The sequence below is a fragment of the Agelaius phoeniceus genome, chromosome 4 (assembly GCF_051311805.1).
Source record: "Agelaius phoeniceus isolate bAgePho1 chromosome 4, bAgePho1.hap1, whole genome shotgun sequence".
Lineage (NCBI taxonomy): Eukaryota > Metazoa > Chordata > Aves > Passeriformes > Icteridae > Agelaius > Agelaius phoeniceus.
In genome coordinates this window covers 41,995,829-42,009,903 of record NC_135268.1, presented here as the reverse complement: position 1 = coordinate 42,009,903, position 14,075 = coordinate 41,995,829, and the positions used below count along the sequence as shown (strand labels likewise).

The following is a 14,075-nucleotide window of genomic DNA, read 5'->3' as shown; positions in this document are numbered from 1 at the left end:
AAGGCTCCCAGATTTCCTCTCTGCATTGGAAAGAAGTATTCTTGTTTTATCCAGTACAAATTCAAGCAATACTTTTCCAGATAAATCAGTAACATTAATAGTTATAATTTCACTTGTACTTTGTTCTGCAACTTCAATGCTTACCTAAGCAATGTTTGTTTTTTAATACTAGGGAGCATTGTCCATTTTAGGTAAATGTTAGATTTTCATGTAATCCTCAGCCCAAGGCTTCTAATCGATCTTCTCAAAAAGGAAATTTGAGGATCCTTAAGCCATAACAAATAAAAAAAGGAGTCAAATGTTCAGAAGACAACTTACTGCCACTCATCTCCAACAGGTCTGATCATTCTCCATCAAAAGCCATGATCCAGCCCCTCAAGACTATATTTGCAACCTGAGATCAGCCAGTAGGCCTGGAAAGCAAGGTAGGGATAAGGTTTACCCTCTATCCCATCCTACTGATGGTCAGAGCCCTTACAGGAGTTTCCTGCAGGAGCTGTTTACTTACTGTGGTACAGATCTCCCTACTGGAGCACTACTCCACTTCATAAACCTACAGTTCAAACATTTGCCTTTCCACTCCCCTGGTACATGCTAACTACTTGCAAATGCTCCATCCTGCTAAGGAATCAGATCATACCTGAGGAAACAGGTTTAGTGTGTTACTTACCTTATGATAGTGAGCATGCTGTGCACTGATTTGTGCCACCTGGTCTGACAGCACTGACGCTTTGTGCCCTGCACAGCACATTCCCCCCTCAAGCCCCAGCTGGCACAGCCCTCTAGTGGAGATGCAGGAAGGAGTTCTGATGGCATTCATCCATCCCAGCTCCCTTTTGCTCATCTGCCTGCCTTCTGGGCCACTCTCATCTCACTCAGCACAACTGCCTTCTAATCAGCCTTGGCCACAGCTGGTGTCACTTTTCCCTCTGTACTGTCAAGGGACACCTTAGCAGCAAAGGACCTACAGGGACTTGTGAGCACTTGCAGCCCACCCTCAGGTAACCCCACAGCCAGCCCTGCAGAGCTGCTGCCTGCCTTGCCAAGCCCACCCCAATTCCAGTTTCAAGAGCACTGCTGAGCAGGAACCCTAGGACTGAGCTCTGGTACCCACTCACCTCTCCATTAGCATCTCCCATTGCAAAGGAGCAGCAACAGCTGTTCTCATCTTTTTTTCCACCTCCTTTAAGGCATGGGGGTGAAGAAGTTCACTTTTAACTACCACCCAAGTAGTGTTTAGATACTACCAGCATACTTCAAGACAAAGCTCTTACATCACCCGTCAGAAACCTGCTGGGATTTGTCTATTGGCTTTGTGCCATGCATGCTTATGTTTTGTTAGTTTGTATCTATGAACTTTTTATTGAAAGCTTTTGCCTTCAGGCTTTTAAGGTAGTTGCCCAAGTCCAAGAATTTTGGTGCTGTGCCTAAACCCAGGTCTGGCCACATGCACACACAAATCCTACTTGACAAAGAGCAAAGTTTACACCCCAGAGAATACCAGTCATGACTCAGCTCTCTACAGAGGGATTATAATGAAGATTCCATCACATTTCCAGTTCCTGTTCCCCAAAATGTTAATATGCCCTCCTCTCAAGGAATCCTTCTACCACTTCAAGGCTTATAGAGAGATCAAGTTAAATGATAAAGACCACATCAGGATGCTTGACAAAACCTATTATGAAAAACTGAGTATACACCATAATTATATCATACCCAAAAACTGACTCCCAAGTATAGTCACAAAGACAAGAGTTTAATGTTGGCAAAAAAGAAAAGTTTAAGTTAGTGGTATTTTCTTCCTTGCAATAACATACTGATCATATGAAAGTCACTGGAGAGGTCTGCTTATAGCTCGGAAGACTTTTACAGTTACAGCTGAATTTAAAACCCCTAACTCCAAACACATGATGTTAACACAAAAACTGAAAATGTAAAACTTGGGATAAAGAACAAACTCAATTGTTAAGATGCTAGCAGAGATATGAGGCCTTTCAATCCCTTTACCATAACATGAGAAGTTCTTCAGTATCTTTCCCACCACCATTATTTCAGGATTCACAAGGTTCTTTAAAATACTAAAGTAAATTGAAACCAAGCGCCATCTGCTTGTAATGTCTTCTGTGAAAGGTCTGAAGCCACCCTGTTTCAATTATTTGGTTATTCAGTGCAGAAAGTTAAAGATCACAGAAGGTGTAACAGTTTTTAATATTAATATTATAGATTAAAAATTATTGCATAGTCTTATGCATTTCCTAAAACAATGTTCTGTGGAAATGAAACATTTTAATATAAAAGGAGCAACTCTTTAAAACATAAATTGTTTTCACTACCTCGATCTCCTATCTTTTTTTGATTTGTCAGTACATTTGTCCATCGTTTTCTCATTGTCTCCTCTGCACTTGGGGCAATACCACTTCCCCTTTGGTTTGTACGTCAGTCCAACACAGGAGAAGTGGAACCACTCAATAGGGCACTGTTCATTGTCACATCCTATCATTTCGCCGTAAGACACTTGGTTGCATAAGCAGTAAGTTGGTTCATTGGGATCAATTGCAAATTCTACAGGTGAAACCTCTCTCTCCTGTTTGGCTTTGGAGCGTTTTTTCTTCTTGGAAGATTTTGATCTTTTCTCTTTCGGTGGCTGGTCATCGCAGTCATCGATGCCGTTGGCTATGTGGCACAGGTCGCGGCTCTCGCTGGTCCGCTGCCGACGAGGCCTGCGCGAGGATCTCTCTGGCTGGCACGACTCCATCTTGGCCTTTTCTAGAGGCTTTTCGTTCTCCGACAGGTCTTGGAAACACTGAGAGTGTGTCTCCATTTGACGGGCTCTGTTCTCGACCAGTTCTAGCATCTGAGTAACTATTTGAATTTTTTCATCTCCAAGTTCTTGACTGTTGATTAATGCACGCTGAAGATGTTGTTGCAAGCGTTTCTTCTGGACAGGATCATTTTCTGACTTGTATTTTTCATAGACATCATCTATTTCTTTAAGGGCTTCTATAAAATAAAAATAATCATAGGAATAATTACACAAGATGGAACATGCTCAAGAAAACAAATATATTCTCTAACTGATGAGAAATAGTACAAATCTTAATTACAGTATAGCCTACATATCATTCAAGTGCATGTGGTCATCAAATCAGTGTTTAAGGTCACAATAAGTTGCAAGAAAATATTCTCATGTTCTAAGAAAGAGCAAGCTTATTTTAGCCACTGGAAAAAGAGAGGATAACACAAGAGAGGGGACATGATAGTTGTTGAGGCATGGATAATCCAGATCCTCCTTCCATTTGAAACAGGAGGAGTTTCTCCTAAGAGTCCTTACCACAATAATTCCAAAACTCGTCCAGCAAATCAAAGCAATCACTTATTTTATCACACGAAGGATCCTGAAATTCACAGAATTGTCATATATCATGATATATAACACTCCAGAATTAGTTTATCCATGTCCTCTGCCTTCCCCTCTTACTCATCTCAAGGTTTGGCATTACATTTTCAAGTAGACACAGTTATAAAAGGAATATGACAACTGAAGTTACATAATAGCAAATTTACAATCAGAATGAAAATCAACTTACACCCCTCAAAATACTTTCCCTATTGCCAAAACAAATTATTTTAAATCAGTGTTGAACTTTTCAGAATAGGCGACCTTCTCTTTAGTGCATCATAGGATATTCTTAAGCAACTAGTAAATGAGTGGCTCACAGTTTGATTTCCAAGCTTTCTCTCTTCCAAGTCACGCAAAATAACCGCATGAGTTGCTGTGAATCTTTCACTAAATTTAGTTCTAAGAAGCAAGTTGAATGAACCCGAATATGAGATCAACATCTTATAAATCAGTCGGTACTCTGCTGTTCTATATTGCTGGATTTTAAAATTACTTTTTCCAAGCCAAATGTTACACTAGATCGACACATAAAGGACAGAGAAATTCCAAATGGGGAAGGAAATAATTAGAAGAGCTGGCAGTGAACCTTGATGTAGTGTTAGGTACAGTATTGGTTCAGTCATCACACTGCAACAGTTCAGTAAGAACTTCGGATTTTATTTGAACAGGTAAGGGAGTTTATAAATGGTACAAAACTATTTACTTCTAAAGCAGAAGTTATGCTAGCAGAAGTACAATCTACCTCTTCCTAAAGACCCGCATTTAAATAATTTGCTTTCATTTTAAAAGAATTTGTCTGCACTGTTGTGAAATGATTCAAGCTTGTTATCTCAACATCATTCCTAGTGATATTTTTTTTCCTCCTGGTATCTTGGAACAGTAGCTTAAACATGAACAACTGGTTTTTGCTATAAATTCTGAAACGTGTATGACAACAGGAGCCAGCTGAATTTTGTTCTGTTCCAGACTTTCACTATGGTAATATAAAAATCACTTCTCTGGCCTGTCCAGTAACTCAGCCTGTATTTTCTGTATTTTAATATAAGCACTCCAGCTACCATTTAAACCATAAGCTTTATTTCACTATACCTTCAGCTGCATCATTTGCCTTTGGCCCTGACAAGAGAAATAAAATTTCTAAAAAATCGTACTCTCAGCTCCTGAGAAGCATGGAGTAGTGTACTTTGTATGCTGTTGAACAAGAACGGCATAACCAGAGTACAATATTGTACAACCACACAATCTCCCACCCAGACTTCTTTTTTTGGCGGCAGGAGTGTAGGTACAGATAGATGAGCTAGATTTCCCATATTGGGAATGCCCTATGCAGGGCCATTCACAAACAATAGCTGTTCCCTCGTTCATACTGTGACACAGAACAACATTCATCTGACATCGGTTATTGCCTGGATGCAGCCTGTGAGGATATGCTGAACTTTACAGGGATCAACATCCACTAAAGAACGCAAAGAAGTTTTGGACTGATAGAGATGGAAGTTTACCAAACTACATGTGAATCCCCAAAGATTAGACAAGGCATTCATACACCCTAATAAACAGCTCTGAAACCTCTGTTTAAAAAAACAAAAACCCCACAAAAAACTCCAACCCTAACCAGGGCCCAGTGTTCATTACAGATAATCTGATTAAGTTTGGTGGAGCTAATAAAAGCTAAAACGATTTGCTTTCTAAGCACAAGAGTGACTTTTTCCCTCCTCCACAGACCACCATTACCTTTTAAATTAGCTGAAATAAGATAGCGTTGCTGTTACATTTTTAGACTCGGGTCTAAAATATTTTTATGCCATTTTTAGGGTTTTGAAAATGTTTTGTTGTTGTTTTAAACCAGCTAAAGGCTTTGATTAAAACTAGCAACAAATTTATTATATGACCCAGTACTGGTGGCTGGATAAACAGACAGTAATAAACAGTCTAAAGAAAATATTTAATCTGTTAAAGTCTGAGGATTGCTGGCTAGTCACCATGGCTCAGGAGGTAAAGAGTCAGCCTTGACTAGGAATTCAAAATGCTGCAGGCAAGTCTATGCCATTTAAACTTTAAAATCCCAGGCAACTTACAAAAGCCTGTTCCTATGTGTTTTCTCGGGTAATTAGAAAGATAATTGAAAGAATCCCTTCACAACAGCTGCCTCCTGAGGTGGCCCTTCAGCGTCTGAGAGGCCTTGCCGGTCCCCATGGTCCCTCCTGCCCACGCCGAAGGAGGGAGATGCGGCTCCGGTGCCGACTGCCCGGGATCAAATTCCTGCCGCACGGCAGGGCCGGCTGGCAGCTGCCGGGCACCGCCAACGTGCCCCACAAACTGCGCGGGGCGCAAGATCTTCATCGGCACTGAACCTGCCTCCCGAAGGAGCCTTCGGGTGAGGTTCGGGGCAACTTCCCGCTCCGCAGCCTCCCTCCACGACCCAAGGGAACGCTGCTGGCGCTTTATGTGTCCCCACCCCCACCGTGCGTGCGGTCTACCGTGGGACGGGCGCTGGGCTCCGCCGGGACACCGCCCCCCGGCTCCGCACGGCGGGAGGAGCTGCGGGGAGGCCGATTTCCGGACCGCACCTCCAGCGGCAGCGTCGCCGGTTCGGGCAGCAGGGCTGCCCGGCGGGGCGGAAGCGACCCCGAACGGCGGAGCCGGGGCCTAGCGCCGGGCAGCGCGGCCCCGAGGCGGGGCGGCCTTCCCCGGGACCCACCGGGCGCCGGGAGCCCCGCGCCCCCGCAGGCTCAGCCCCGCGGGGCCCCAGCAGGTTTCACCCTGGCCCCGGCTCCTCCGCGCCGGGCGCATGTGCGGCGGGTAAAGGCCGTCCCCTTTCCCCTTTTCCCCGCCGCCCGGTGCCCCGCGGCGGCGCCCACCTTGGCACTGCGTGTCCATCTCCCGCAGCAGCGAGGCGTTGCGCTGGATGTCCAGCGGCAAAGACTCCACGCACTCCAGGTAGTCCTGCACGTAGAGCGAGAGCAGGCGGGCCCGCTCCCCTCCCGGCGCCGCCGGCCCCGCCACCAGCTGTGGCCCCGCCAGCATCATCCCCCCGCGCCAGCAGCACATCCGCCGCCGCCGCCGCGCCGCCCGCACCGGGCGCGGGGTCCTTGCGGCGACCCCGCTCCCTTCTCCGTCTTCTTCTCCTCCTCCTTCTGCCGCCGCCCCGTTGCCCTGGGGCGGCCACGCCCGGGGGGCGGTGAGCGCTCGCCGGGCCGGGCCGGGCCGGGCCGGGCGGGTGCGGCCGCCCCTCCGCGGGGTCCCGCGGGTCGCGCGCCCCTTCCCGCGGTGCCGCCGCCGGAGCAAAACCCCCGCTCGGCGCCCCCGCCCCTGCCCGGAGCGCGCATGCGCGAGGCCCTGCCCTTATAAGGCGCGGCCGGCGGCGCTGCCAGGGGTTCGCATTCTCCCGCCTTCCCCAGGCGCGCGCTCCCATTGGCCCGGAGCGCGGCGAGGGGCGGGAGCGCGCGCGGGGGGCGGGGCCTCCCATAAAGGCGCCCGGAGGCTCCGGCGCTTCCGCGCCCGGCGGGGCCGCCACCCGCGCCGGGATCCCTGGTCCTGTCCGCAGTAAGAGCCGCCTGATCTATCTTTAACGAACAGCAAAGAGGATTTGGGATGAGCTGTTATTTAGGGAAGCTGAGTGACAGTTTTTTCCTGAGAAATAATTTCAAGAGTATTTTAAATAAGGTATCAACGAACTTTGGCCTTTTCAACGCCACTCGCCAAACAGCAAATCTCGAAAATTTGACAGAGTATCCTGTCTTTCCCATGCCCGTTGCAGAATTTGTATCAAATCTTGGCCACAACAATTATAGTGGGAAAAAAAAGCTAAATTATACTTTTAGACTATATACTAAAATGTCGAGATTTCATCTCCTCTTTGAGACATTTTTCAGGTCTTTACTACATGAATAATAATTGGTAAGCATCAGAAAAAAAAATTAATTTTGCTGAGTCTTGAAACACCCCGAGGAGACCTGTATATTTTGCATTGTTTCATTTATACTTTAGGCATCCAAAAAGATATCAGGGGAAAATGCACATGGTAAATGTAGCAGAAAAACAACCAATAAAAAACAATCAGAGATTATTGAATTCAGGAAGAAAATTGAAAAGAAGCAAATTCAAATCCCCAGACTCTCTCCTGTCTTACATTTCTACCTCTAGTTGAGTAGCCAGCATTAAAAGAGTACCCATAGTAATCTTGTAGATAGCATTTCAGGATGGCATGATCTGGAGTAGTGGTGAAGCTGCAGCACAGGTTGCACAGGGAAGTTTCATAATCTCCATCATGGGATATTTTTGAAGCCTGGATGAGGCCTTACACAACCTGATCTGGCTGTGAAGCTGGCTCTGCTTTGGTGGCCTCCCAAGGATCCCATCTTGTCTCCTTTTTCCTGGGATTCTGTCTTTGTGTAGTCTGTACCAAATAGCTCCATGGCTACTCCTACAACAAAATTAATATCTCACATGATGGCAGTCTGCAACTGTTATTTTCTTAAAGATCCTAGTTCACAGAACTATTTAAACATTCCTAACTTCCAAGTCTCACAGCTGCTAGGCAGGTGTTCTACATGGCAGGGATTTTCATATGTCTATGTCCAAGCTGTTGAGTAATTGTAGCTGCAGTCAGTCAGCTTTGCCCAAGTCAGCAATGTGTTGGCAAGGTCATAAAAATGAATGAAAACAAAGTTGTAGACAGTACTTTCAAAACATCCTTCACTACACTGATGTCACTCTGGCCAAAAAACCAGGAAGTCTGGAATTCTGCGTGTTCATGTTCTTAAGAGGGCACCTTCATTTTAAAATGAACAGTTTTAATTTACAGTAACACCTGTAAAACCAACTGCCTTTTTTTTCCTTCTTTTTTTTTTTTTTTTGTGCACTGTTACAGCTCAAGTTAATGAAGCCTCAGATAATTTTTTGCTACTTGTCTCATTTTTAAGCAAATAGATTTAGAAAATGGCAATAACATGGTTACCTTGGCTTCCATCGGCACTGATTCACTGTAACTTTACTGTGTAGTGGTCATTGCTGTCACTTCTGAGTAACTGAAGACTGAATTTCTTGATGTAATATTGACAGATAACACTTATGCCAGTGAAAAGTTCCTGGATTAATATAATTGATACAATGTTCTTGAGAAAAGTGTTGGCTCTTTTGAGGGGTTGTGTTTCTGCTTGTAGTCAGTTTGAGTAGGTGTAACATCCTGCCATCTCATGAAGAAATAAAGTTAAGAAACAGGAAATTCTCCTACAGAGCAGAAAAAATAAAGCAAAAATGTTCATTCAAAATTAACATGTTATTTAAAATTAAATATTAATTATTATTAAATATTAATTTAAACCAAATATTTTGGCATAACTTTTTTTTTTTCTCACAAGAAACTGTGCATGCACTGTCCGTAAAGAAATAGCCAAGAAAATAATTAATAACATTTGTTACAGGTGGTTTCTGTGCTAAAAGCTTGCTGTTTGTCACTATGGGGGAAACAGTATCTAAGGTACAGCAGAGAATAGCTAATGACTTCTGAATTTAAGTGTTATCTACTGCTTTCAAACACTAAAATAAAAATTTTAATTTTGGGGAACCTCAAGAATGCAGCAGTGGCACTGGACCAGATTTCCCTAGGAAAAAGAAGCCTTAGCTTGCTGCATGTTTGAAGCCTCAGGGGAAAGGAAAGCAAGAAGAGCTGATTGAATTCCCTGCTTTGCTCATGACTCAAAATGGCTAGGAGCAAGCACAGGAGAATTTTGATGTATTGGGCTCAAGTTTGCAGGTTGATTGATAGCTGTGAGAACCAATTGTGTCCCTTCTTTCGCTGTCAGTATGTGAGAATACTCTGGAGATAGGAACAGGCATGGTAGAGCAAAACCTTGCTAATTGTAGAGATGGACAGGCAGAATGATCACATAGTTCCACCAACCCTCTCTGCTAAGTGGGAAACTGTCAGCGTGAGGTTTACATACAGAGGGATGTGATATTAGGGTGTATTGCATCAAACATATCTCAGTAGTTGTCCACCAAGGGTAAGTAATACAGAGAACTCCTATATCCAGTTTCTTTAGATTTATTTATATATCTCTAAACTATTCCCAGTTTTCAGGAAGAATAGATCCTAACAGTTTTTGTTTCTTTATCAATTACCAGTATAGGTTTTTAAAGTCCAAACCAGAGTATTCCCTTTTTTTTTGTGAAAGATTTCATTATATTACAGATTTTACTATGATAAAAATATTTCCAGAGATTTAATCCAACTGTTATTTTCCCCAATTAAAATTTTGCCTCTCATCTTTCATAATCCTGATTTTAAATCCTCAAACCACCAATGATTCCTATCCTGTTTCATATAATAATACATAAGTTGGTTAGGGTTTTTTTTTTTTTTCTTTTGGTTTTGGTTTGGTTTGGGGTTTTGTGTTGTTTTTTTGTTTTACTTTGGTGAGGGTTTTTTTGGTTTTGTTTTGTTGGTGGGGGGGGGGATTTGTTTGTTGGATTCGGTTTGGATTGGTTTGGGTTTGGTTTTATTTGGTTTATTTGGTTTTGTTTGGGATTGCTTTTTTTTTTTTCCTTGCTTTTTATTGATAACCCAGAAAGTGTTTCAGGCTGTGGAAAAAGAAAAGCAACATTATTGATGAGGACAAGTCCATAGGGGGCTGTAATTGTGAAAGACCTTCTTAGCATTTAGTAGGAATGCTCAAAAGATGACAACAAGGTCCTTCTTTTAAGCAAAAGAACTGATTTTTGATGATATACATTTCTTGTCAGAAATGCTTCTCTGTCTTCCATGGGATGAAAAGCATGAAGAATTATCTGAGATACCATAAAAATAAACCATAAAAATAAAAAGATTTTAAAAAGAATGAGTACAAGCCAGATGGGCTTCTTAAGAGTCAGCTGAAAGAAACAATAGGCAGAGTTTTATACAGGTGATATTCTTGGAAGAGGCTATCCTTGCCAGACGTACATATGTTTGACCAGGTAAGCTATTCTCAAAAGTTTCTCTAACATGAGGTCATCCAAAAAAGATACATCCCTGTAATGCCAGACATTGCTTTTTGTTTTCCTTAAATATTAGGCTTGATTTATCTGGTGGAATACAAATCCTATGAATTCACTATTATTACTAATTTTCTCTTTCATTTACGCAAGTGTAGAATACTTAAAAATAAGACATAGGCTGACAACAGATAATTTCAATCAGATGATAAACTAAACAGTAGATTTCCTGAAAATACTGGGATGTGCTTTTATCCCTGTTAGCTTCATCCTCAACTGTACCAAAGAGCTTTCTAGTACCAAGTGACAAATATCCTGCACTTATCAGAAGATGTATGTTCTTCCTTATCCACAACATCTACTCTGTTTTCTGCCAATATGCTATAATAGAAAATCTCTTCCTGAATCTTAGTAACCAGTTGACTTGTATTAACACAGGAAAGAGGGCAGCCACAATATCCTGCTCAATTTTTTCTTTAAGCAGATAGGTTCTACTAATTTCACCATTGTTGGGGAGGATGAAACAGGAAAGCCTTATAAATATGATTGTCTGGCAAAAGATTTTGAGAACATAGAAACTATAAGCGAGATTGAAAAGAAAGCAAGCTTTGAGATCCCTTAGTTACTGAACAACAGGAAAACAATGCTGCTGAAGGTAATCCCCTTTTGATGAAACAAGACCCTCTGCAAGCAGGCAGGTCCAAGGGTCCAGCAGATCCTGCCAGCTTGGCAGAAGGGGTCCAAAGAGGAGTTTTTAGGGTTTAAAATGTAGCACAGTATGGTAATGTAGTGATTCTTATAGGCTGTATGGAAATGCTATAGGATTTGTATGTTGGACTAGATTGGTTAGTGAGAATCAGAATATTCAACAGAGAAGATGATTTATTGTATTGTAATGGGAACTTCGCTCACTTACTTTCCATACTCTTTACTCACTCACTCACTTTCTATACCCTTACTCTTGTCTCTTAGCTCTTACCCCTTTTACTCTCTTATGCTTTTATGCTCTTATCCTCCCATCCTCTCTGCCCCTCTCTTCTCTCAGGGCTGCTCCAAGCTGTGGCTGTCAGCTCCCAGCAGGGCCCTGCACCCACGCCCTTTGTAATAAACCGCAAGTGCCAGGACCTGGCTGCAGAGATCTCTCGTCTCCGTCCGTCCCGACCGTGCAGACCCCCCGTCACTCCTACAACCATGAGCAGATTGAAAAAGGGACTAAAAAGTGCAGACTAACTATACTCTGTGCTTTGTTTTGTAATAACTATTTATTTATTTATTAAGGTTCTTCACATTCAGTTTCCATACTCTAATGCCTCAGCAAAATGTGTTTTGAGAAATTGGTAGGTCCAAGGCTAGACATGTTAAGAAATTCACTTATATATGACTTCATTGCTTTCATGAGAGCATACTCATACACTGTCACTTTGTTTTGAGTAGAACTACACTGCTCCTTTTTGAGGCTATCAGCTCTGTTTGGAATACCCTCTGGAAATCAGCAGGGGCTGGACACCACCAGCTTCTCACAGGTGCTATGGACCATGCTTGGCTGGCATAGGAAGTGCAGCTCCTCAGAGGAGGGGGACAGTGCTGATCAGCTGAGCACATGTGAAAAACACATTCTTACTTCCTCCGTTTGTGAAGAACATATTTACACAAGTACACCTTTGTAATCAAGATTATTACATGAGGGCAGACAGTACACCTGCAGAAAGTTTCAGTAGGTGAAGGTTTAAGACATTCATAATACTCTCCTATATGCAGATGTTAATTTTTCTTTCCAGCTCAGGAAATAAAGGTGGGAGTCACCCAGCTAAATATGTGGAATGAGAGAGAATCTTAGTATAAATAGGTATTGCTCTAAAAATGTCTCCGTTGACTGTAAGGGTAGCCCAGGTCTCTTGTCACAGAAGTCAGTGAAATTAATTCCACTCCGTGTGCAAAAAAGGGGAAATTACATGCCTATGATTACCATTTATGAATTTCAGAGTTCCCCGAAAACTTGGACAGAGTTTTAGCATATGTCATTAAAACTCTGCAACAAACTGTAGGAAGCCTCATTTTATTTCCCTCCTAGTGTGGATTTTTTTTTCTTCTTTGGAATCCGCTTATCCTAACCTAGTAAAAATTATTAGTTTCTAGTGCAACTGAAAAGTCACCACAAACAGCTCCAGAGAGTAATTTCATATCTTCAAAATAACCCTATAGCACCAAATCACCCCCATTAGGGGTTTTCCAGCAGTGCTTCTGCTAAGCAAATTTTTCAGTGCCCTCACTTACTCCCAGTTACCAAAAAGTGGTATTATCTTTGACTACTAGGATATGACCAATGTACAGGGCTTTCTTCCCAAGAGCACACAGAGTTTACATTTGCTGTGTTATTCAGTTGTAATTGTGAGAAAAATTAATGGTTAAACAAGATGAATAGATTCCTGCCCCTCAAACATCCTCTTCCCCAAAATAATGAGAAATGTGGCATTTACTCCAGTGTAAAGGAGGCTTTAGGCTGGAAGACTGCTATCAAAATACAGGCAGCATCTGACTGAACATAGAACTTAGCTGCAGTTAAAATCACAGAATAACAGAACAGGTGAGGCTGGAAGACACCACAGTGAGTCATCTGGTCCAATTTCCCTGCTCAGGCTGGGTCCCCTAGAGCACATTGCACAGGTTGTGTCCAGACAGCTTTGAACCTCCCTGGAGAGGGAGATTCCACAACTTGTCTGGGCAATCTGTTCCAGTGTTTGGTTACCTGCACAGTAAAGTTCTTCCTTGTATTCAGATGGAACTTCCTGTATATCCATTTCTGCATGCTGCCTCTTGTCCTATTTCTTGGTACCACCTAGAAGAGCCTGGCTCCATCCTCTTGACATTCTTCCTTTGGATATTTATAGGCATTGATAAGATCCTCTCTCACCTGTCTTTTCTCCAGGCTAGACACTGGAAGATTTGAAATGTAAAATGTAAAACATCAGAGGATTTAGTAAATGCATTGGTTAGATCAGTTTTCTTACTAGTGAAAAAATATCTTTTGCCCAATGTGATTCATCTCTACATTCATATTGAGAAGAAGTCCTTTTGCAGCCCACTTGGGCTTAACAGTTAATGTTACTTGACCACTAGTGGCAATGAAAACTTTAAAGGGTTGCAGGCTCAGATGTTGGAGGTGAACAATGCTTTTTTATTTGCAGGAATGTTACTAGAGGAGGCAAATACATAGCTGGTAACCACTGTAACTCAATCTTCCATTACCTTAGGAACAGGCAGTAGTGCTCAGAAATTATCATGCACTATTTTCATGATTATCCTACAACATATTTGAAACTGTTACCAAGTATCAACATAAAACCTGTTTTCCTAATTGCTTATCTGTGAGTGAGTGTTAATTAAAAACAGACTAGAAATTGGTGCATCCTGACAGATTTAATGACAGCATTTTCTTAAAAATGCTTAACCAACCTAATGGCAGTACCTTTGCTCTGGCAGTGGCAACTAACAGAACCATCTAGAAGCCACATACACAAACACAAGTTAATTGTTGTTACCTGAACAAAGAGTGTGGCATATTATACATTAGGCAAATGTGAAAATCTAGCTGAAAGAAAAACTTTAAAAATATATATATTGCTTTTATTTTCTCTGTATTTTGCAGCTTACAAGCTTGGGGACAGATTTGTCTAGTGAAAGAGAGAGACAGTATCAA

At 42.5% G+C, this 14,075-nt stretch overlaps 1 protein-coding gene across 1 annotated transcript; it reads right to left on the bottom strand.

Moving 5' to 3' along the window:
• Positions 1-1,735: 1,735 nt before the first annotated feature.
• On the bottom strand, positions 1,736-6,815 carry ING2 (inhibitor of growth family member 2). Its single transcript, XM_054633167.2, is given in 3 exon segments — positions 1,736-3,000; positions 6,262-6,616; positions 6,618-6,815. Coding segments are annotated over 3 exon segments (1,224 nt in total). The 3' UTR covers positions 1,736-2,329.
• Positions 6,816-14,075: the final 7,260 nt, after the last annotated feature.